The sequence below is a fragment of the Pelmatolapia mariae genome, linkage group LG23, assembly GCF_036321145.2.
Source record: "Pelmatolapia mariae isolate MD_Pm_ZW linkage group LG23, Pm_UMD_F_2, whole genome shotgun sequence".
Lineage (NCBI taxonomy): Eukaryota > Metazoa > Chordata > Actinopteri > Cichliformes > Cichlidae > Pelmatolapia > Pelmatolapia mariae.
In genome coordinates this window covers 36,806,893-36,832,248 of record NC_086246.1, presented here as the reverse complement: position 1 = coordinate 36,832,248, position 25,356 = coordinate 36,806,893, and the positions used below count along the sequence as shown (strand labels likewise).

The following is a 25,356-nucleotide window of genomic DNA, read 5'->3' as shown; positions in this document are numbered from 1 at the left end:
AAATGTTATACTGATCACTTACTTAAAAGCCCTGTTTATTTCATATTTAAATGTGATATTGATAATAAAAAATGAATTTGTAGTTGTTATTTCATTTTATTAATTTATATTTTACTTTAGTAGGACTTTGAACTGTTTAGAAGAGAGGACAACTTTAATCCCGTTTTTTATCACATGATTTTCTTGGTCAGTGTGATCAAAGTTCAGAACTTGTACTGCTGGAGATGAAAAGAAGTTATTTGTAACCAGACTCTCAGGAGTGACGTTGGAGGACGTGATTGGTGGGCGGTTCTGGTATATATCCGTCCGGCTTCAATCCCACCTTCTCGCCAGTGGAATTTCATCTCAGCTTCTGCACCTTCAGGGCAGACGAGAACATAAAAATAAGTAAGTACTTTTTAGTTTCCTCCTGAACGTGACTATATCCTCTTTATACATGACTTCAGTTTTTTATGTCATAGCTGTGCTCGTTAAAGGCGGACAGTTTTCCCGTGAACCCAGATCGCTATAGCGTGCTCTGGCCTGACTCCGTGTCATTTCTCCCGTGCTCAGCTGTATGCCTACGTGGACTTAGCCAGCTAGAAGAACCAACTGTGTTCGAAGCTAACATTAGCACGCTAGCTAAAGGCTCCCAGTTCAACTAGTTTTAACGAGCTCAGCAGTGTTGGCTAAAACGTATAAAAACGACACCACATCGGGTTGTGAATGTGTTCAGAGTTACGGTACTGTTTTAGTTGTTGATTCGCTGCCATCTTAGTGCCGTTAGCTGTTTGAGGCACAGCCTGAAGTTGTGTGTGGGTCTCGTTGAGCTAACTTCACCATTAGCTGAGGGGCTACGTGTCACACGCCGCATTCAAAGTTTTTAGCAAGTTTGCTAACCAGCTAAGGGTTTGGATTCAGTAATCCGTGACTCACTGATTATCCCGGTGAATATCCCACCTCAGATAGGAGACCCATATATTTACAGTAACCCCGACAGTAGGGACAGTGTTAGTTTGTCTCGATCTCTTACATTTTTTTTAATGGTTGACCAATGTTAGCCAAATGACGGCAGCTAGCATTAACTAAAATGTGTCGTTGGCAGCTGTCAGCTTTTGGTTAACTTGATATCGTGTTAGCTGGCACTCACACTAACCAGCCTCTTAAATCCTTAATCTGGGATTGGGGTATAATGTCATAAAGGCTCGAAGGTTGTCATGCTGAAGCTAATGGGAGTTTAACTAGCAAAGGCGAGCCAGGCACTCTGAACTTGTTAGCAGTTCGTTAGTACAAGTTGTCTCCAATACATAACGAAAAATGTTATTTAGCTGCATTACACTGGTTTAAACTGGTAATAAGTCTAATTAATGGTTGCCACAGCTGTACCCGTGGCATGTTTATTTAATGTTCTGGGGTCTCTCTGGTGAATGCTCTCCACTTACTCTCTTATTTTGGTTTTAGGCTACACATTTTTAAGAAGGCGTGCCACATTTTTCTTTCCTTGTTGTGTTTGTTTTTTGTATTGTTTTTTGTTTTTAAAGAAAAAAACAACCTCTTAAATTCTTTATCTTGTATCATTGCATTAATAAACATTATTACATTGCACAGGTTCTGCTGGAAGAAGCGGTTCACTTGTATGGTTTTAATATTGACTGTGTTATAGTGTGTAGTTAAAAAATGAAAGAATTTGCTGATATCTCGGAGGAGAGGGCAAAGTAATTTGTCCTGACAGTTGAGGAATTTGCATGTTTCATTTCAAGCAACGGATGTATAGTGTGGTTACATGTGAAGAGGTGACGGCTCCAGGACAACTTCAAGTATAAAAAGAATCTCTCATTGCTTAGCACTGTAAATATGTGGCCTCCATCTGGGTCATCACGATCCTGTTTCTGGACCCCCCTTTTCTTTCCTTTTCTTTTTTTGAGCAGACTTTTTACTCTGGAATTGCCAAAGTTGTGCCAAAACACACTTGCGCTTTAGTGCTGTGGGTGCTATTTGTTGAACCAAACTGCTAATCAAAAGGCCTCTGGTCTTTCAAGGGCAAGTATCATATCAGGCCAGTTCTTTCTTTCTTTTCCAAGGAAAATTTGTTCAAAGAAAAGGGTGTCCTGAATCCTGTTGCCATTCTGGAGTGCTCTCCGTAGTGCATATAGGCTGGTCCTATACCTGCTTACCTCCAGTAGATGATTTAAAAAAGACAATAGTGGTGTCCTGATACACAAAGTGACGATATCATGAACATGCCTTAAACATTTGTTATTTCTAAGAACCACTTTATGGCTGTGTAGAAGCCTATAGAAAAACAAGTCCTTTCTGTGTGGCATTTGTAAACGCCTGTTGACTTTACTGTGGATAATTTCGGATCATACTGAAACTGAACATTTTGTAAATGATATTGTAAATTATGGCATTTGAAGCAATCAGACTTCCAATTTATTTTAATTATTAAATGGTAAATTAATAAATGGTGACTACAAATGTAACTTACCCTGTTTACATAAGAACTCTGCCAAATCAACCATGTGGAGCTATCCGCTGGGGCGATTCTTTGTGGAAAAAAGGAAGCAGACAAAAGTATCTTTCGTTTACATAGTGTCCAGACTATGCTTTTAGGCTCTTGGAAATACTCCTGACACTGGTTCAGTTTATAAACTGAACAGATAGAAGCTGAGACATTTTGAAGACATTCCTCAAATACCCATGTTTGATTGGGTCTTATTAGTTTGAGCATGCATCAAGACATCATTGGTAGGCTCACTTGCATTTGTAATTTCATCCTTATTGCTTGGTTCTCCCACCCACTGAGATGCCGTCCTCTGACATGTCGTCCCATTTGCTTTGACTGACTTGTTGCAAAGTTTTCCTCCGCCCTGACCGCCTTATGCTGGTGTTGCTTTCAGAGAAGTGTATTCCTTTTCAGTTCCACCTTATTGTTTCTTCACACAAAGAAATCTCAGGTCTTTTTGCCAATGCGGTTCCTCCTTCCTCTTCCTTATGGTTTTTCTATGAGCAGCCAAACCTCTGCACCCTGTAACACCAGCACGTGAATGGTCAGTTAGATAAATGTACAGGCGTTTTTGGGGGGAACTCTTTATTAGAAACTGTTTCGGGCTTGTGATTTGTCGTCCAAATAAAAACATAAGTGCTAAGCTTTATTAACAGCAGCTGTACACGGCCATTCTATCACTAGTTGCTTTAATAATATTAATGAGAACAGGCCACATGTTGTCACTTCTGCCAACGCTAACAAATGCACTAAAAAGTAGGTTTCTAGCTCCATCTTCTTATAATATTGGGCTTTCCAAAGAAAGTGCCTGGCAGATAGTACACCTCTTCCCAAACAACACTCGGTGACTTAATAACGTTCGTCCTATGGGAGTCTGTCCGTACCTCAGTGGAAAATTTGACTGTTTCCAAGGGTTGTTGAGCAAGTGAGGAAATCTGTGACATCAAACTAGTGAAATGAATCCCAAGTGTTTCTGAGACCTCAGCACAGCCATGTCAATAAGGTCATTTAATGCGAATCGTTCACTGTGTGCTTTTACAGGCTCTTGCATGAGAGCGTGATAGCCTGGTTACCTGGCTCACACACAGCAGCTTCATCACTTGCCAGCTCTGTCCTTTTTGTACGACAAGGCAACGTCCTGATTATGAAAGCCAGATGCTTGTTGAGGAGAGCGAGCTCCAGCGGCAGCTATGCTTTACTGCTGTTCACTAATGCATTTCTTGGCATCTGCTTTATCTGAACACTTCTTAATTTACAATTTGGTTTCAGCCATGAGTTGGCAGTGTTTTAGCAGTGTTCATCTTACCGGGCTCATCAGAACCACAACTATAACAAAATGTGCAATTAGGCCTGACGAGTGGATATGTCTGTGAAGCATGAGTGTGTTTTTTCTTTTTCCTTATATTGGCTCTGTTTGTAATCAGTATCCACTATTACTATGCAATTTAATGATCTACATTTTAAATGCAGGTCATGGTGTAAGACTCATACACAGAAGTTTATATGAAAACATGGTTTTCTTTGTGGATTTAAACTGAGGTCCCAGACTTTTTTAACAGTTGTTGTTTTTTCTTTGTCTGCTTTCTAGGCAAAAGCTGGCAGGCTGACGGGAACTTTCATCTTTACAGGACGGATTATCTGGTAACTGACCATTTAGCTGGTAAGTTTGTACAGATTTTATATTGTCACTTACTTTTGCCAATATAACATCAAGTCTTCTTCTTTTTCTTCTTCTTTTTTTAAAGTTATTTAGCAGGAAAAAAGACAGTTTTACTCAAATATTCATTGATTAGTGAGTAATTATGGCTTCCAAAAAAATGATACATCGTCATGAACTTAGAATTAATGCATTAAAAATGCATCGGCGCAGGCCCTAGTTTGTGGCAGCAGCCAGGTTTCGCCTCCATTTTTAATACGGTAGTGCTGTTCTGCCTAATCACTTGTGTATAAACAGCTGCCACATACATGGTACAACTAGTTTAATTTAACAATCGCAAATACATTTTTCAAACCATAATAAGCCTTTAAGGTTTGTACATGTATATGTACATGTACAGGGTGGGCCATTTATATGGATACACCGTAATAAAATGGGAATGGTTGGTGATATTAAAGTCCTGTTTGTGGCACATTAGTATATGTGAGGGGGCAAACTCCTCAAGATGGGTGGTGGCCATTTAGAAGTCGGCCATCTCGGATACAACTTTTGTTTTTTCAATGGGAAGAGGGCCATGTGACGCATCAAACTTATTGGTAATGTCACAAGAAAAACAATGGTGTGCTTGGTTTCAACGTAACTTTATTCTTTCATGAGTTATTTACAAGTTTCTGACCACTTATAAAATGTGTTCAATGTGCTGCCCATTGTGTTGGATTGTCAATGCAACCCTCTTCTCCCACTCTTCACACACTGATAGCAACACAGCAGGAGAAATGCCAGCACAGGCATCCAGTATCCGAAGTTTCAGGTGCTGCACATCTCGTATCTTCACACCATAGACAATTGCCTTCCGATGACCCCAAAGATAAAAGTCTAAGGGGGTCAGATCGGTAGACCTTGGGGGGCCATTCAACTGGCCCACGACGACCAATCCACTTTCCAGGAAACTGTTCATCTAGGAATGCTCGGACCTGGCACCCATAATGTGGTGGTGCACCATCTTGCTGGAAAAACTCAGGGAACGTGCCAGCTTCAGTGCATAAAGCGGGAAACACATCATCATGTAGCAATTTCAAATATCCAGTGGCCTTGAGGTTACCATTGATGAAGAATGGACCCACTATCGTTGTAACCCATATACCACACCGAATAGGGATGCACCGATACCGATACTGGTATCGGGTATCGGGGCCGATACTGTAACATGTGTGCGTACTCGTACTCGTAAAAGTTAACCGATACCATGAACCGATACTAATGTAGCCCGGATGGGAATTTGGGAGTAGATACTCATAATTCCCATGGACTTGAACGCCACGGTAACATAAGGTGTTCACAGTTATGTGATGTAACTGTACCCTGAATTTAATTTGCCCTGTAATATGTCACAAGGTAAATACAGGTAATTAGAGCAATCAAACTGTTATGTTAATCATAAAGTATTATTGTATGGTATGTAACTCTGAAGGGAGTTAAAATATTGTTCAGAGTTCTAATTTTCTGGAGGCCCGTGAAGGTAGCATAAAACGGGACCTGTGTATCTGTTGCAATGGAGGAGGAGAAGAGAACGGCATGGAGAGGTGCACGAGGTTAGCTGAACCAAAGTGAGAGACTCGGATAGTTTTACTGAGGTTAACTAGCACAAAAGAGTGTGTGACTAGAAAGCTAACCGTGTGGGAGCTTCGCAACAGAGTGTGGGTGAAGTGACTTTTTGTTTCAACGGTCGCACCACCGTGGAAAACTGTGTTTCCAGCTACGACCGCCGAGGCTAAAGGCTAGCCCGGACTGCTTGGCTGCGCCACGGAGGCAGCCGCTATGGACTGTCGGAGAGTTGGACAGTGACTGGCTAACGCGCTGTAGCAGAGACAGCATCGGGTCCGCAGGGAGTGGATTTAGTGTGGGACTGGTGAACGGCGACCTACCGAGCAACGGAACTGTAAGTCAGACTTTTGTGCTCTTATTGGGGAGAAGAGGATTTTTCTCCATCGTCCAGCGTGAGCAGCAAACAGGCCTGCAACAAGTGTGAATGTGAGTGTGTGTGGGGCCCATGTGTCAATATTGTATGTTTAGTGGATTTATATAACGTGTTTTGGAGTGTATATTAGTAAGTCACTTACCAAAAGGTGATAACATAAGTTGGGTTGTTTAATATAATTTGAAAGGGAATTATTTCATTTATACAGTGTATTTCATTTGGTTAAGGAATTGGAATATCATTTGAGTTTAAGAAAGGGATGTGTTGTACAGTATTTGTCTCTGCCCTTACGTTCAGTAAACGTTTCGTTTGGGTTAAAGAGTTGTCTGGGGTCGTTTCTTTACTACTGGTTAAGTTTAACTTGTGTGTGGTAGAAGTATCGGATTTTGTACTCGGTATCGGCAAGTACTCAGATCCAAGTATCGGTATCGGATCGGTTTGAAAAAATTGGTATCGTTGCATCCCTAACACCAAACCATCACTTTTGTTGTTCCAACAGTCTTGGAGGGATCCATCCAATGTGGGTTAGTGTCAGACCAATAGTGGTGGTTTTGTTTGTTAACTTCACCAGTCACATAAAAGTTTGCCTCATCACTGAACAAAATCTTCTGTGTGAACTGAGGGTCCTGTTCCAATTTTTGTTTTGCCCATTCTGCAAATTCTGTGCGCCGATCTGGGTCATCCTCGTTGAGATGCTGCAGTAGCTGGAGTTTGTAAGGGTGCCATTTGTGAGTAGCTAATATCCGCCGAAGGGATGTTCGACTAATGCCACTCTCCAGTGACATGCGGCAAGTGCTACACTGTGGGCTCTTGCTGAATGAAGCTAGGACAGCCACTGATGTTTCTTCATTAGTGACAGTTTTCTTGCGTCCACATTTTGGCAAATCCAACACTGAACCAGTTTCACGAAACTTAGCAAGCAGTTTGCTAACTGTAGCATGGGAGATGGGTGGTCTCGCAGGGTGTCTTGCATTGAAATCTGCTGCAATGACCCGGTTACTGCGTTCACCAGATATCAACACAATTTTGATCCGCTCCTCACGTGTTAACCTCTTTGACATGTCAATGGCTGTGAACAAAGAGAAACTTGTAAATAACTCATGAAAGAATAAAGTTACGTTGAAACAAAGCACACCATTGTTTTTCTTGTGACGTTGCCAATAAGTTTGTGTCACATGGCCCTCTTCCTATAGTTGGGTTGCGGTCACGTGGTTCTGATGACGTGCGGAGGCAGCGCGATTTTTGAGTGGAGGGCGGAAGTAAACATGGAGGACACTGTGGAGAGTCAGGAGAGCAGCTATTGTGCAACTTTAGACCCCGTTTCTCGGGAGAGATATAAACAGATAGTTAAAAAATATATCGGACGTGATCCGTATTCTTTGAAAATGTCCGAATACACCACAGAAGTAAAGGATTTGCCTACTATCGAGGCTGTGGATATCACCAACTACTTGGTCCTCCAGACTTCTTACTACACTAGGCAGCAAATGAAAGCTTTCAAGAGTCTGGAGGCGTACAATTTTTTTGTCAGCGGGTGGGTCCACAACCTTGGAACAAAACGTCTCCGTGATGGATACAGTTTGGTGTTTGCAAGGGTGAGTGTTTGTTCTTTTCTCTCGTTTGAGAACTGATTCCGATCTGGGTTTTCGTTCGTAGCCGAGATTGACCGTCGGAGCCCAGTCCTCCGACTCTTCGTCATCCAAAGCACTTGGGCAGCCTATAGTCCCAATCAAGTCAATATTAGACTACTAACTTAAAAGCACTAAGTAAACGAGAATTTAACGACAACCTAATGCTAATAAGTTCGTTTGCAAACATAACATTACCTCTGACGAAGTGGTCGCTGCAGACACGGGCATTGGCAGACTCTGCTCCTCCCGACTGTAAACGTAAATTTAAAATCCATTTTTTCCTACGTTTTTCGGTTAGAATTTTCCATTTTTCTCCTCTTCGTTGGGCTATTTTTGGTACCCTAAAATACCGTTTATCGGTTTCTCTGGTCGACCTACTGGAGCATCCGTAAACACAACAGGACATAGGCATTTTGCGTACTGTCTGTCTGTGATTTTGCGCTTATCTTTTTCACTTCCGACCGCCAGTCAAATTTCGCGCTTTACGTCGACGTCACGTCTACGTCAAATGAAACCTAGCTATTGAAACAAAACAAAAGGTGTATCCAAGATGGCCGACTTCTAAATGGCCACCATGGTCACCACCCATCTTGAGGAGTTTGCCCCCTCACATATACTAATGTGCCACAAACAGGACTTTAATATCACCAACCATTCCCATGTTATTACGGTGTATCCATATAAATGGCCCACCCTGTATTTTGTATCTGTCCTCCTGCATTTCCTTAACCTCTTCACTTCAAGCCTCATCTCCTGAACTGTGTCAGGGTTCTAACACAAATGTGCAAAAATATAATTATTTATTCATAATGTCGTCGTAATTACTAGTTATCAGATTAGATATACGAGCCTCTCATCTCCGTTTAGCTGATAATGAGACTGCTGAACAGTAGCTGGTTTTAAGTTAACATTATGGCAGCTAGCATGAGTCCTTAAAAATCACACTCTCCCTATGATAAACGGTTTGATCACATTCTCACATTATAAGAGTTTATTCAGTAAGAGTCCAGGTCCAACAATTTTGGTTGTTTAGTTAGGATCTCCTAAACAACTCACCTCAGTATCCTTATCATCAGACTCTTTTCACAAAGTTTTACAGCCTCACCCAGAGTAAATAGACATGGACACCCATCATATTGACAATCAAAGTAAACGGCAGACTGACAGCCTACGCTCGTTACAGATGAACGGCAGCCGGAGTTGCTTGTCCTACAGTAGTTACCCTGGCAGGTAACAGCATTCTGATCACCATTAATGCATTTCCAGATACTTGATAAAACACGGCTGGATTATTTATTTATTTTTATTCTTAAAATTAAACTTCTTAAAAGTTTCTTAAATTAAATTAACTTCTTAAATTATTAACTTCTTAAATTAAACTCCTTACATCAGGAGTCAGATGAGAATCACAAAGCACCTCACAGAAAATAATTCAAGATATATAAAATACAATGTACATTAATATAAATAACACAAATATACAGTGAAATAACTGCACAATAATTTAAAACATTGAGAATTAAAAGATTTTTATCCTGTACAAAAAGCAAATTGGTACAAGATGTGTTACTGATAGAAGTGTGTTTTACATGACATGGGTCAATATTACAACTTATAGTCCACATTTGAGGATTGTGTGAGATAATAAAATGCCCTTAATGCTTGACCTGGGCTTTTTCCTTTTAACCCCCCCCCCATCTGCCCAGTGACAACAAAGATAGGCTCCAGCTAAATCTGAAGTGGATAACCGGCTAAGAAAATGTTTTGTTTTTTTTGTTTTTTTTTCCCTTCCCTTCATGGATGGTATTGGATTTGGATCACTGGTGCTTTAAATTTTTTTGCAGTGAAACCCTTCAAAGTTACCTGACAGCTTCACTTAAAATAAGTTTTCAGGCCAAGAATGATCAGTTGTAACCGTAAAGAGATTTAATTTATAGTACCGCTAATGAGCAGTGGGCACAGGAAGTTTATGCAGTCTGACAAGGAGGGGGCCCCACTGCAAGGGTGTTCATAGAGGAGCTAAACAGACAGCCACATGGAAGCAAATTTCCCACAATTCACAGATCGATGACAAAACAAAGTCAGGATGTAGTCTTTATGCTTTCAGATGAATTTCAGTCACGCTTGGGAGGGAAGCTCCTCACTGAAGCAACTTACATTCCTGTGCTTTGGCTAGAATTTATGTTTGTCTACAAAGCCAGAAGAACAAGGTGATGACTTTGGCTCATCAAGTTTCATCATTGATGGTTAAACCGAACTGAACTGTAATTGGAACACAGAGTGCAGTTGTTGTTTTTAATGGAATTCGATCATCAACTTTGTTTATAATTCAGAAAGCCGAAACATCAACAACATCAATTAATTTCTTTTTGGTTTTTTTTTAAATAACTGTTATAGATAAGCGGATTGGCCTTGTGGTTTCTTTCTTGGAAAGAATTATTGGTTCAAAGATCCTAGACGGGGCTGCTGAGCTTTATGTTGGCGGATTTTTGCTTTAATCCTATCCAGCGTGGACATGCAGAGGGGTCAGTGGGGTAAAATCCTCTTAACCTTGCAGCCTTGTCACTTGGCTACATTTCTTAGAATAGCACTGGAGACGATGGTTGAACAGAGTTCCTGTTGGAAAAACAAAATGTGCTGTAGCTGCAGCCCTGCCCACACCACCGCTCTGCTAGGACGTAATCTCTTCAGTTACTCCCCACTTAGACTCGGCATACATTAGCAAAGTGCTGACGTGTGAATGTGATGAGTGACTATTCTGTCGCACATGGCTTTCTCTGATAAATGTAGATTAGATAAAGGTGAACATCCCAAAGTCCGTCTGTGATAAGCTTGTTTAGCACATTAAACCGTGCTTGTGACACTTGCACCACTTGAAACAAGGGCCTTGCTAAAATTGCCCGTGAGTGCATGCAAAACTCAGTTTCTTGGTTAAGCAAAGAGTGCATTATAGCTATCACTGTCACTGCTGTTATGCAAATTACATACACAGGGCTAACTAACTGGTTCAATCCAAAAAGTTACAACACTTTCCCATAAGTCTCTGGGTTTTAACGAGCATGCACCAGTATAATGTTTTCCAATACAATACCAATATCCTAGCTTTGGGTGTCTGCTGTTAGGAGGGTTATATTAATAAGTTGTATTTATCATTGGGAGAAAGAAACAGGGATTCATTTAAAAAAAAAAAAAAAAAAAAAAAAAAGTAACGTAATATTAAGCTTTACTTTTGCGTATTTAATAAAATGTGAAGAAAATAAATGCATCAGAATACAAGTGTGCTGAATTAGTAATTATTGATACAATAAATGAAAACAGGCTGAAGATAAAAGCCATGGAAAAATAAAATTCTACTGGCTTCATTCACCTAAATTATTTGCTCTAGTCTCCTTTCAGCTCAGTGTGAGTCATAAGGCTGCAGACTGCCAGTTTCTCCTTTTTCACCTCACACATTTACGCCCATGGCGCTGTTATAAGTGCAGTGCAAGTTTAACACTGAACAAACATCCTTGATTACTAATCTTTTATGTAATGTTTGCCTGATGAAACATGACTGAAAGTGAATGAGAGAGAAGCCGACTCGTCAAAGCTCTTCATCTAACTCGACCAGTTTGCACTAGAGTAAAGAAAACAAACAAACTTCAGCACACAGAAAAGTTATTGTAGCAGGTTATTCTAGCTGCTACTGTTGACACAGGACGAAGTAAAAACAGAACGACAGAGAACTGAGCGACCTCCATTTCGAGCATCAGCTCTGTCCATCCTTAATTTCTACAAATCAGCCAGAAAGAAATCCGACAACATCTCTTGTATGAATGAGGTGATTTTTAGAAAAAGCTCAAAATGAGCAGACTGCGTCTCCTTTGAGACTTGTATATATTTTCTTGCTACTTGTACTGGTGCTAAGCTTGTGAAGATAACGTAAGCTTTTCTTTTAGTGGCACACTCGGACTCTGTGTTAACGTGGGATTTCGACCATGAGCTCAGTCGCTGTACTTACGCAGGAAACCTTCAATGCGCACCGCAGTGGGCTTTTGCCAGAGCAGGGTGGTGGTGAGTATTTGGACATAAGACTCTATGGCCTGTAAAATGCAAGATGAGCCACTAGTGGCTTCATAGTGTATGTCTTTCCTACGTGCACAGCTGCTGTGGCAGGACCCAGTGCTGGAGAGGATGAGGAAGCCCTTCCTACCTACAAGGAAGCCTTCCCACCTCTCCCCGAGAAGGCGGCCCAACCTGAGGGGACCCAGGAAACTTCCAGCGCCTGGGCATCAAAGATCCGTCCTCTCAAGTCTTCGATTATCACCCAGGTACAACTTTTCCTTTAAAAAAAAAAAAAAAAAGTTCTATAACTGCATTACTATTTCAGAGTCTGCCACAGGATCTTAATTATATGATTTGAAAGTAAATGACAAAGACATTAATGAAATGCAATGCAAATTCTTGACCAAAATTTTTAAAGCCATGAGTTCATAGAGAGTTCATACTGCATCTCTAGTTTCAAATAGCCTCTGTTTGGAAGTAGATTATTTTGTAATTTTATATCACTGAATGTCGGTGAATTACCAAATTCTTAAGAGTTTACTACATGCATTGTATATTTGGAGAGATGTGTAGCAATAGGAGACTTAAATAATCAAATGACAAATATGATCCTTCCATGTAAGTGGATTGTAGTCGTGTATGTCAAAGCTAAAATGTCTGTTTCCTGCTGATGATGGATTCTTCTCCGCTGGGCATGGCAGCTGTTTCTGTGTACAGGGCGACACTGGATGTTGTAAAAAGACGAACCTTTAAGAAAGGTTTTCCTCCTCGTCCTGTAATAACTGTCTCCACGGCTACGTTCACACTGCAGGTCTTAATGCTCAATTCCGATTTTTTTGATCAAATCCGTTTTTTTATTTATTTATTTTTTTGTTTGTCTGCTTGTTCACACTACAAATAAAATGCGACAGCAAACGCGCTCTAGTGTGAACGCTCAAAGCGGCCCGCATGCACAAGAGAAGACGTCACATACAACGCACTCTGTTTAGACCCAGAGCAAACAATATTGTTTGACTGATGGCCCTTAATATAAAGACTTCGGACTTTACGTTTCCAATTTTTGCTTTAAGTTATTTCGTTATTTACATAATAATGTAAATAACCTAATAATTATCCTTATTGCTGTTTTAGAGGAGCGGTGCTTCAAAGTATAGTTGCAGATTTCTGTCAGAATCTGCAGATTATACAGTACAAATAAAATGTTCACGTTGTCTTCCCAACAGTTTCACTAACATCTACACGGGATGGCCAGGAAGCGTTCGCGATGTCTTCTCCGGCGCTGATAATTGGCGTCTGTCTTGTGTCAGTGACGTAAAAGACTGATTTAATGCGACATGACCGTTCAAACAGCAGTCGCTTTCTAAAACATCGGATATGTATCAGATTCAGTACCACATACGAAAGTGACCCAGATCGGATTTGAAAATATCGGATTTGTGCCGTTCACGCTGTCATAGCATGATCGGATATGGGTCGCATAGGGGCAAAAAACTCGGATTTGATGCGCTTTCGCCTGCAGTGTGAACATAGCCCATATGTTCTGTGACACTAGTGGTCGGTACGAAGACAGCATGCTCTGCGACACGCAGCAGTAAACATGGTGAAATAAAAAACCATAGCACAGACATCTTGTCCTCTTTGTGTGACATTCTTTTCTTAGGCCTGCTACAGTGACACAGGAAGCCTTATCAGTCATTTAGATTCAATTAAAGAAATGAGTCCCCATAAATAGCAGGAGATTTGTGTGACTCAAACAGTTATCTGTGGAAATTAGGCTTCTGTAAGCAAGTCAGGAGAAAAACTGACTCAAAGCATTAAAAAGCATCGGAGGGTCAATTTTTGTTTTTCTTCTGAAGTGTGGAAGATGCAGATTCTTCTGGAAAATGACTTAATTGATTAAACTGGGGGAGGAGAGAGCTTGAGCCTTATCTAATAGATGAGGTATAATGCTGTTTACACAAATGCTATGTTTAAAGGCCATTCAGAACAGTCAGTGTTGTTTGATGACGGCCTTATTTTAAATAGTGCGGAAGCGTGTGCCACTTGGCTCCCTAAATAACAATGCATTTGTTATACATCTGTTAAATTGGCTAACGTTAGTAATGCTAGCACTGCAGATTTTAATTTTTTTCCCTGTGCAGGTTAATGTGAGCCTGTGTTGTTATAGTCATGTTATTTACTCTTCTTCTAAGCCTTCAGCAGTCTAAGCACTCCGCTGGTTGATGGGGACATCATCAGTCTTACTTCCCACTTGCCTGTTTCATAACTTGCCGTCCAAAAGAGGGTTGCTGTCGTCTGCTTCCGTCAGTGTGGGCAGCTGGCTGTGTTGACCCGATGGTTGACGGGTGTTGTACACAAAGAAAAGATGAATCATTAATTTCCATGTCTAAATTTTTTGGTGCTGATTACTGCAGTGTTGAAATAAATCAGATGTCTACTTTAGGGTGGGGGATGGGTGTGACTAGTGAATTAATGGATCATTATCTTTCCTTTTTAAATAAAATGTTTAATTCATTTGGCATGTTTTCAGTATGATATAAAACAGAAGGAAAAACATTTATAGTTGAAAATGAGAAGGGTTTTAGTAGAAGGAACATTTTTGTGTATTTTGGTTACAGATCTTGGTGAGGATTACCCGAGCTAGTGGTGTTCTATTTGACTGCATTTGTTTGCCTCACATTTTAGGTTTTCTTTGTGGAAAGCTAATCCTGTTTGTCACTGATTTTTAAATGCTTTCTTTCTTTTTTTACATGAACTATGTTTTCCTAGGTTTTCCATGTGCCGTTGGAGGAGCGCAAGTACAAGGACATCAACCAGTTTGGGGAAGGAGACCAAGCAAAGGTTTGCGTAGACATCATGCATAAGACCGGAGCCCACCTGGAACTCTCCTTAGCAAAAGATCAGGGTCTCTCCATCATGGTGTCTGGAAAGTTGGATGCCGTGATGAAGGCCCGTAAGGAGATTGTGTCCCGACTGCAGACTCAGGTTAAGAGATTTGCCTTTATTGGTTTTCTTAAATGAGAAGTTACAGACTGTGGTACCAACTTTGCCTTCTAATCTAAACCAACAGGCTTCAGCTAGTGTTGGCATCCCCAAGGAGCACCATCGTTTTGTCATTGGCAAAAACGGGGAGAAGCTTCAGGAGCTGGAGCTCAAGACTGCCACCAAAATCCAGATCCCACGACCTGACGACCCCAGCAACCAGATCAAGATCTCTGGTACCAAGGAGGGGCTGGAAAAGGCAAAGCATGAGATCCTGTTGATCTCTGCTGAGCAGGTAATTTACCACCTCACGCCAACACCTTTTTAAGGATATCTGTATATATTTTGTTAAAAATTTGTTTTATAGCTCTTCCAAATCTGATACATTAGCAATTTTCCTCTTTTTAGGACAAGCGTGCTGTGGAGAGGGTGAACATTGAAAAAGTGTACCACCCATTCATCACCGGTGCCTACAATAAGCTAGTGGGCGAGATGATGCAAGAGACTGGTGCCCGCATCAATGTCCCCCCTCAGAGTGTGAATAAGACTGAGATCGTCATCACTGGGGAAAAGGAGCAGGTGGCCCTTGCTGTGACTAAGATCAAAAAGGTTTATGAAGACAAGGTATGCAAATAATCACTGAGAAATTGTGTCCAGACTGCAGCAACAGTCAGATTTTCATATTTTTCTATAGCTGGTATTGCTGTTTAGCATCTAGATTGACGCCAGTAATCGTCCTGCCCTGCACATTGTGTTCCTTTATCCAGATAAATGGCACAAAAAATGAAAATATTTACTTTGTGCAAACTCCCTCACCTTCTTGTCTGTCTTGTAGAAAAAGAACACCACCACTATTGCTGTGGAGGTGAAGAAGTCTCAGCACAAATATGTGATCGGCCCCAAGGGAAACACCCTGCAGGAGATTCTGGATAGAACTGGCGTCTCAGTTGAGATCCCACCTTCTGACAGCAGCTCAGAAACTGTCATCCTTCGTGGAGAGCCCGACCGTCTGGGTCAGGCTCTCACTGAAGTTTATGCCAAGGTACATTTACCATGTGAAGACTGGTAATGTTAAGAGTTATTTAAACATATGAAAATTGAGGAGTAACAACAGCATTTTTTCTTCTACAGGCAAACAGTTACACTGTTTCCTCGGTCTCAGCTCCTTCTTGGCTTCATCGTTTCATTATTGGGAAGAAGGGCCAGAACTTGGCAAAGATCACTCAACAAATGCCCAAGGTGTGTTAAATGCTCTTAAATAAAGGATCTATTTAAGTTTTTTTTTTTTTTTTTTTTTTAAACCTGCTTGTAACTTCTGTTTTCTCATGTATTTTGAATGAAGGTGCACATTGAGTTCACTGAGGGAGAAGACAAGATCACCCTGGAGGGTCCTACCAAAGATGTGCAAATGGTGCAAGGCCAGATTGAAGCCATGGTTACAGATTTGGTAAGTGTGTTGAATCTTCAGTCACACAGAAATTTGTCAGGCTATGTTTCTCCCTGAAATTGGCTGATTGGGAAGGCCCAGGGAAGCCTGTCACCTCCCTGTGGCCTTACACACGGCAATGAAAACTGTAAGCTTTAACGAAATTTATACACTTGTGTTGTAATTTTCTGTAAAAGGCTGTAAATGTGTTTATTTCTGCTGTAAAGTTGAACATTTTTAAATGTTTAAATTTGAAGCCGGAATTAAGTGAGAATGAGCAAACTTTTTTAAGTGCTAGACAACAAGCTTTTCATGATTTTTGTTTTGATAGGTAAGTCGAATGGACTACGCAGAGATTAGTGTGGATCCCAAATTCCACCGTCACCTGATTGGAAAAGGAGGTGTTAATAGTGAGTATATTGCTGTCAGATGCTGCTGCAACAACAACGACAAGGAATATTTTTCTGAAACAATGCATTTACTTATTAATTTAGTCAACCGGATCAAAGAGGTGCACAAGGTGACTGTCCGCATCCCCCCTGATAATGAAAAGAGCAACCTGATCCGCATTGAGGGGGATCCCCAGGGTGTGCAGGAAGCCAAGAAGGAGCTGCTAGAGCTTGCGTCACGCATGGTTAGTTCAAGCTTGAGTTTACAGGCAAAATTCTGCAAATGATTTCCTGTTATGTCTCTAATTGCATGGTTTCATGTAGGAGAACGAGCGTACAAAGGACTTGATCATCGAACAACGTTTTCACAGGGCCATCATTGGCCAAAAAGGGGAGAAGATTAAGGAAGTGCGGGACAAATTCCCAGAGGTGAGCTGTAAATCATTGTGGTTGTTTCTGTGTTTTTCGTTTTTCTTTTTCTTCCCTCTGCCTTAACCTTGGAAAATGTACTCCCTTAACTCTAAATGTTTGTTCCAGGTCATCATTAACTTCCCTGACCCAGCACAGAAAAGTGACATTGTTCAACTTCGGGGCCCAAGAACTGAAGTAGAAAAATGTTCAAAGTTTATGAACAAGATAGTGGCTGAAATGGTAATTCTCAGTTTGACTTGAAGTTAAAAATGCTCTGCTAGTGTATTTGTATTTTATTGCAGTGTTGAAGTGTCATTAAGTGTTAACCTTCAGTGATTCCTTTGGTCAGGTGGAGAACAGCTATTCTGTCTCAGTCCCCATCTTCAAGCAGTTCCACAGAAACATCATTGGAAAAGGAGGGTCAAACATCAAGAAGGTACTGCACGTTTTCTGATCCTGAATTCACGTTAAATCGGCGTGTTAATTTGTTTTAAGTTTGATTTGACACCTCCTTTATTTTTTGCTTTGTAGATTCGAGAGGAAACGAACACCAAAATTGATCTGCCTGCTGAGAACAGCAATTCAGAGATGATTGTCATCACTGGGAAGAAGGCAAACTGTGAAGCAGCACGGACTCGGATCTTGGCCATTCAGAAGGATCTGGTAGGCACTCATGTTAGCATGTGTGGGGATTTTTATTTTTATTTTTTTTAATTTAAACTAGGGTTGTTTTCAAATCTTGTCTTGTTTGCTTTAATAAATTCTCATGTTGCCCAGGCGAACATCTCAGAAGTGGATGTGTCCATTCCCTCGAAGCTGCACAACTCCTTGATTGGGTCGAAGGGACGTTTGGTGCGATCCATCATGGAGGAGTGTGGCGGTGTGCACATTCACTTTCCCACAGAGGGCTCAGGGATTGATAAGGTCACCATCAGAGGCCCTGCAGAGGAGGTGGAGAAAGCTAAGCAGCAGCTGCTTGCCTTGGCGGAGGAGAAGGTTTGTATATATGTGTCTGAATTAAAGCTGAACTTTTGTTGAACTCATTGTTTTGAAATTGTGGGGTGAAGAGAATGAGAAGGTAAAAAGGCAAAGAGCTCCTTTTGTATTAGCACATGCTGAGTATTTGTTTCGGTCATCCTTTTAGTCGCTCGCAAATGGCTAAGAAAATGTTTCTGAAGTTTGATTTGGTTAGTTGTTATCCCATTATCAGGGAGTTCATGCATTTCAGTTGAAAAAGACTTGAACAAAGACCTTTATGTAGTTAAAAGCTACTTGTAATAAATGTCAGCCTAATTTTATCCATTTTTTTCCCTTAGCAAACAAAGAGTCACACTGTTGAGCTGCATGCAAAACCAGAGTACCACAAATTCCTTATTGGGAAAGGTGGTGGAAACATCCGTAAGGTTCGTGACAGCACCGGCGCCAGAATCATCTTCCCCACCCCTGAGGACAAAGACCAGGAACTCATCACTGTGGTTGGCACTGAGGAAGCAGTGCGGGATGCACAGAAAGAGCTGGAGGAACTCATCAAGAGTTTGGTAAGATTTCAAATGAGTTCTGTCAACAGTTAGATGAGATGAACCAACAATTCGGTTCATTTTTTTAAACTTCTCTTTTTTTTTGGGGTTACAGGACAATGTTGTTGAGGACACTATGAACGTTGACCCCAAGCACCATCGCTACTTTGTAGCCCGCCGTGGCCAAGTCCTTAGGGACCTTGCTGATGAGTATGGTGGGGTTATGGTGAGCTTCCCCCGCACAGGTTCTCAGAGTGATAAAGTTACCCTTAAAGGAGCCAAAGAGTGTGTGGAAGCTGCCAAAAAACGCATGCAGGAGATCGTGGAGGACTTGGTTAGTAGTGTTTTGTTAAGGGAAGTCTTTCTGTTCATCTCCTCTTTGAAATGTAACAAGCTTTTCTTCTTTTTATTTTTCAGGATGCTCAAGTGACTATGGAGTGTGTAATTCCTCAGAAGTTCCACCGTTCAATCATGGGTCCTAAGGGCTCACGGATCCAGCAGATCACTAGAGATCACAACGTGCAGATCAAGTTCCCAGAACGCGAGGACCCACAAGGTAAATAGTAAAAACCTGCAGTGTGTCTCTTACTTATATTTCTGTCTTAATATAACTTTCACTATGAGAACATTTGATATTTTTTAAAAGTAACGCTTTATTAAAAAAATAAAAATAAAATAATTGTACTTAGTTTTGAAACAGATGGTGGTTATTTTTAGCCAACGAAAAGCAATTCGGCATGTACATTTATTTATTTTTTTTCAATACTCTGATTTTCTTTTAGCTGCACCTCCTGCGGAGGCTCCTGTCCAGGAGAATGGAGAAGCTGACGGTGAAGTGAAGGAGCCAGTTGATCCCAATGCACCCAAGAAGTGCGATGTGATTATAATTTCTGGACGCAAAGAGCGGTGCGAGGCTGCCATCGAAGCACTGAAGGTTGGTCTTCATATTCAAGCTCTGGAATGTTAAAAATCAACTTTTTGAAGAACTACAGCTAACTGTCTTCCTTCTTTAGGCCCTGGTTCCTGTCACTATTGAGGTGGAAGTGCCTTTTGAGCTTCATCGCTACATCATTGGACAGAAAGGAAGTGGAATTCGCAAGATGATGGAGGATTTTGAGGTGTGTGCAGATCTCCATATAGGAATGAAGGAGCCTTGATGTTTTACTGGATATTTGATCTGGCATCACTGTCTCTCTCCAGGTTAATATTCAAGTGCCTGCTCCTGAGCAGCAGTCTGATAAAATCGCCATCACCGGCTTGGCCAGTCTTCTCGACCGCGCCAAAGAGGGCCTCCTGGAGCGTGTCAAAGAGCTGCAGGCCGAGCAGGAGGATCGGGTTAGTATTTGCTGGCGTACTAAAATGTATCAGTTGTGGCACTTGGTGTGTGTTGAGGCTGAACTCTTTAGTTTACATGGTGTCTTTATTTCTCTGTGTTGATGATTTATAGTCAAATGGTGCCCTTATCTTTTCAGATTAGCTCAAAGGGCACCCTTATCATAATCCTCAAGTGAACAAAGGGCTTAATAATTAGTCTTATCTTAGGCAAACATCAGGTTGAGTAGTAGTGGGAAATAGCCAGTTGTCAGACTTTATGAAATTCCAACCCAACATTTTGCCACCTTTTCTCAAACCGTCTGCAGGCACTCAGGAGCTTCAAGCTGACCATCACTGTGGACCCCAAGTATCACCCCAAGATAATCGGCCGCAAGGGTGCCATTATTACAAACATCCGCACTGAGCATGATGTTAACATCCAGTTCCCAGAGAAGAATGATGAAAACCAGGTATGTCTATGGCTTATGGTATTAAATCGAAATGGGCTTCCTGATAATGGTGCTCAATATCGTGCCAGATGCTTGGTATAAGGTGTTTTTTTTTGTTTGTTTGTTTGTTTTTTTAAATTAATTCTGCTGTGTCTCCATAGGATCAGATTACTATTACAGGGTATGAGCACAAAGCCATAGCTGCACGAGATGCCATCCAGGCCATTGTGGATGAGCTGGAAGAGATGATCTCTGAGGACATCACCCTGGACAGCAGGGTCCATGCTCGCATCATTGGCGCCCGTGGCAAGGGCATTCGCAAGATCATGGATGAGTTTAAGGTGAGGATGGTGAAATGAGAAGGTGTAGGTAGCTGCTCTACAAATCTGTGTATAATGACAGAGACAAAGAGGTGTGGGGGAAATCCTCTCCCCCCCACAAAAAATACTATCAGAAGGGAAAAGGTTATACCTGCCAGACAGCACAGTCACAGCTGTGTTCACATACAGAAATGATATTATAATTAGTGGAATAGGTCATTCCAAATACTGCACTTTCTGTATTCTTACAAACTTTAACTTCTCTTTTAAACTCTTCAGGTTGATCTCAGGTTTCCCCAGAGTGGAGCTGCAGACCCGAACCTCGTGACAGTCACCGGTCGCCCTGAGCTTGTGGATGAAGCCATCGACCATCTCCTCAACCTGGAAGAGGAATACGTAAGCTTCCCTCTCCAGCAGATAATGTCCAAAACAAAAAGTGCTTTGTGTGAGTTAATTGGTACTTACACAGTTTGTTTTGTGTCAGATGGCAGATGTTGTGGAAAATGAGGCAAAGATGGCTTATATGAGGCCTTCTGGCAGTAGCGCTGCTGCCGCGGACGAACAGCGTGGCCCATCCAAAGGCTTCGTGGTGAGGGAGGCTCCCTGGGCTACTGCCAATGAGAAGGTGAGGGTCTTCTAATATCACGGTCAAAAATCTGAGAAGTGGTCACACCCTTTTCCTTTTAATCCTCATTTTCCTTTTTTGTTTCTACTCTTAAGGCCCCTGATATGAGCAGCTCTGAAGATTTCCCAAGCTTTGGAGCCCCAGTGGCAACCAAGGCCTCACCCTGGGGACCAAAGCGCTTCTAAGCCGTGCTGCTACAGACGGGCCTGAAATAACCAACACAATCTACCCCGTTATTCTCCCCAACCCCCTCTTGACCTGGACTGACCGCTGACCCTAAAAGTCTTCAGTTCTGAGACTGTCATCCTTCTGTCTACTTATCTCGGTCTAGCCTCGCAGATTCAGTCTAAAAGTGTTCTAAGATACTGTAATTGACTTGTGAGCTCTGTTTCTGCATTAAATACTGTCTTATGCTTACAAAAAAAAAAAAAAAAAAAAAAAAAACCCAACCCATTGTTGCGGTGAAGTCTACAGTCTGTAAAAGACCGATGTTTAAATGTTGATTAGACAAGACATTTCATTGTGGTTTGAACTGTTATACCAAATTCAGTGGTGGCCAGACATGAGGTTCTTTTTATTTTATTTTTTAATTTTTTTTTAAAAAAAATGTTGTGTTTTTTTTTTTTTTGTTTTTTTTTTTGAGCTGCCCTTATCTTAGTTGCCTTCGCAGGGTGGGGTGAAGCAATTGAATTGCTGCTGGTGACCTATTCAGGCATGAAGCCTGGCCAGCGAGGCCAGCTGTTTCAGTATCCCACCCCTCTCCTGCCTTATTCATGTAGCTGCGTGAAAATTGTCAGTCATTAGCCCTCAAGCACACTCTAGTGGTTGTCCTCCGTCATGTCGTTCCATTTGCTTGTAACTGTGCTTCTGTGTATATGGTCAAGTAGTGGCACGTACCTTGTAGCCTTATGAATTGGTGAACTTTTCAAAAGGGGTGTGGGAGGGGAAGAATGGTGGGGAAGGGGGCGGGGGTGGTTTTAGCCAGTGCAGAATGGCACCTACTCAAACTGCCAGATGCTTGGAGATCATGCCAGAACTAAACCTCTTGCAACACTAGGCCTAGAGCTCCAACGTATCCAACCTCACACTAACTGTTGGACCTATATATTTTTTTTCTTTTCTTTTTTTTTTCTTTTTTTTTTTTTTTTTTTTTTTGACATTCAAAAGTAAGTCACTCTACAAAATAAAATGACTGTGTGTTTGTGATCAAAACAGCAGACCATCGTGTGCCAACTACCTGTCTAGTGATGTCCTGTGTTACTCATCCTCTGTATTGGGTCAGTGTCCAGTCCTTTTGTCTTCCAGTTGCTATGCAGATTGCTCTGTTAAATAGCAATGGCCCTTTTTATTTTTAATCAGCCTTACAACTAGAAAGATACAAACCAGGTAGAGATGATGTTGAGGTGCATTTTTAATGGACAACTGGAAGGTATGTCTATTGTTTCCTCAAACTCTCGGGACAGTCCCGCCCCCCGCCTCTCCTCCTCAATTACTAGTTTACTTTGCTCGAGTGCAGATTTAGCTTGTCAGCTGCTAATTCAACATCTAGCATCAGCCTACCTTGGTTTCTATCCTCCTAGTATTGAATGAAAGATTATGCAAATACCATTGAAGTGAACGGTTATGGATGACACTGGAAAAGAAATTGTCCAAAAAAGTCAATAAAAATTGAAAATGCTCTGTGCTTCTTCATCAGTTTTTTTTTGCTCTATCAAGCGGAATTTCTAATTTTTTTTAATGAAATCTAACACACAGAAAACACGATCAGTATAATAATCTGCCCATCTATATTACTGCCATGCATGGAGACTCATCGAGATTGTTTTCTCTTTTCTAATTTGATGTCTGTGGTGATCCTTAAAAGGAACAGCCATAAGATTTGTGATGCAATTTCTTAAATTTGGCATCTTCTTAATTTTGATCAGTTCCACAAGTTAAACACAGGTAAGGTGAAGCAAGTCACACCTCAGTATTTTGACCAATGCTGTTATCAAACCCAAGCAACCTCATTATTACAATTAGAAAACTGATGAATGTGGTGTGTCATACAACCTTAGAAGAAGAGTTTTTCCCAAAGCTTAACTGCTCAAACCTCCAGCTCCCTGATTTTCTATATAGTTTAGGTCTGGAGACAGGGTTGAGCACTCCATGAGGTTAACATACTTATTCTATAGCCACTTCTTTGTTGCCTTGGCAGTATGGGTCATGAAATGCTGGAAGACCCATCCCCAAAACTAGGTGCAATGTTAGTCAGATATTGTATTAATTAACAATAACATGATTCCTAATATTCAGAGCAAAAATCCCAGGAATTGTATCACTACTTCTGTCTTATTTTACCAAATTTAACAGTTTTAAAGTCACCAGAATTTATATGTTATTATAAATAACCTGATGAGAAATCCCTTCATTGCTGGTGTTTATCCTGTTAAAATAATGTGATGTTCAGGTCCTGGAGATGTCACAGCATATCTTTACTAGGCAGCAAAGGTGATGCAAAACTTAGTGCTCATCATGGTGTTACATAAAAAAAAACAAGCAAACAACAACAACAAAAAACAATTTCAACAAAAAGTGTAAAAATAAAGTCACAGAATATAGGTAAAACATTTCACATTCATCAAATAATAAGAAAATTGATTTTAAGCCACAGATTTATCAATAAGCCAAAAAAGGAAAATCTAGGCAGAAGATGAGCCTGATTATTGGTAAAAAAAAAAAAAAGAAGAAGAAAAAAAAAAAAAAGACTTTTCATAACTTGTTTTGAGCTGCTATCCCATATGGTGATCCAAACCTTTAAAGTTTACCCCAAATGCCAGTTTTCAGCTTTTCTCCAGTGAATTAAAAATAAAATACATCAAACTTCCAGGGTATCAGTGCTTGTTTCTATTCCTCTAATGTCATAGACATGAAACTTTTGTAGTTGTACTGTTGAAACTACAATACCTGTGATACTGATGAAATCATGAAAGGTTATTACAGAAAAATGCTTATCAGAAATCAGGTGTTGTCGTCAGACTGTGACATAAAATTAATTTGGTTGTAATGTTTTTCTTCAGACCTGGAAATTTGATGTTGAGTTCTGACAAAAATAAACAAAAAATAAACACATTTAAAACGTTTGGCCTGTAGTTTGGAAAACACTCATTTTATGAGGGCAAAATTTTGTCCTCATAGTATGAACTAATGCAAAAAACGGGCCGAATCTGAGAGGTCAGGTGGGAAATGGAACCATCTTTGTGGTCCTTACCCTTTTTTGAGTCTGGGCAAATGTGTGAAACAGCACCCCCTGGGTTGTAAAGGCTGACAAAAATCAAATGGCCTCAAACGGGAGCAGGGTTGAATTGATGAATTGTAGCAAGGTGAGTTCATAAGCATTAAATAAATAAGAATAAGATAGTTACAGTTGAGGTCAGTCTATAACTGTGGATGGGAAGGTCTGTGGGACAGGGCGGTCACACTTTACCTGAAACAAGCCTGGAATTGTTAGCTAGCTAATATCAGCATTCTGTTTGCTAACAAAAGCTTTGGACAACTTCCAGCTGTGTCGAGTTTATTTTTTATTTATTTATTTTCAATAAAATCGTCGGACGTAACATAGTGTGGCTCCTTCACCCTCATGAAAGACACAAAAGTGGATGGGACATCGAATAAAGTGAGTAAAAGTAGCTCTTCTCAGTTTGTGGTCACCTGGTCACACCTGTGGCTGAGTGTGAATTTAACTACGTCTGTTTATTTGGTGTGGTTCGTATCACACGTCTTCATTGGGTTTTAGTAATATGCTGACGGTAATTTGTGATTTAAGCCAGATTACAGTGTATTAAAAAAACTTTAAGAAAGCAGCTCAGTCAAGAAAACCCCCCCCCCCAAAACATAATGACAACACAACAGCTCAAGTTGGTAAAAAAAAATACTAGGAAGTAGTGAAATAAAATAAATAAAAATAAAATAAAAAATTTAAATAAAATACAACTAAAAGTCAGGGGAGTGGTTGAATGTGTTATAATAAGGAGCTCAACAAGGTTACAATCTAAACGAGTGAAAATAAATAAAAATGGAAATAAAATTATATTAAAAGTTAATATCTTCAATAAAAATGTGTTCGATTTTCTTGCTGCTTCATATTCG

At 40.7% G+C, this 25,356-nt stretch overlaps 1 protein-coding gene across 1 annotated transcript; it reads left to right on the top strand.

Moving 5' to 3' along the window:
- Nucleotides 1–299: 299 nt before the first annotated feature.
- hdlbpa (high density lipoprotein binding protein a) lies at nucleotides 300–22,906 on the top strand. Its single transcript, XM_063466279.1, has 28 exons — nucleotides 300–387; nucleotides 4,074–4,145; nucleotides 11,690–11,804; nucleotides 11,895–12,061; nucleotides 14,565–14,780; nucleotides 14,866–15,072; nucleotides 15,186–15,401; nucleotides 15,613–15,819; nucleotides 15,909–16,016; nucleotides 16,120–16,224; nucleotides 16,535–16,613; nucleotides 16,698–16,837; nucleotides 16,917–17,021; nucleotides 17,130–17,243; nucleotides 17,353–17,439; nucleotides 17,535–17,666; nucleotides 17,781–17,999; nucleotides 18,320–18,541; nucleotides 18,636–18,854; nucleotides 18,938–19,076; nucleotides 19,303–19,454; nucleotides 19,534–19,638; nucleotides 19,721–19,855; nucleotides 20,161–20,304; nucleotides 20,445–20,624; nucleotides 20,883–20,999; nucleotides 21,088–21,228; nucleotides 21,324–22,906. Exons 3-28 carry the CDS (start codon nucleotides 11,729–11,731, stop codon nucleotides 21,411–21,413), a joined length of 3,822 nt encoding a protein of 1,273 aa, XP_063322349.1. The 5' UTR covers nucleotides 300–387; nucleotides 4,074–4,145; nucleotides 11,690–11,728; the 3' UTR covers nucleotides 21,414–22,906.
- The last annotated feature ends 2,450 nt before the right edge of the window (nucleotides 22,907–25,356 follow it).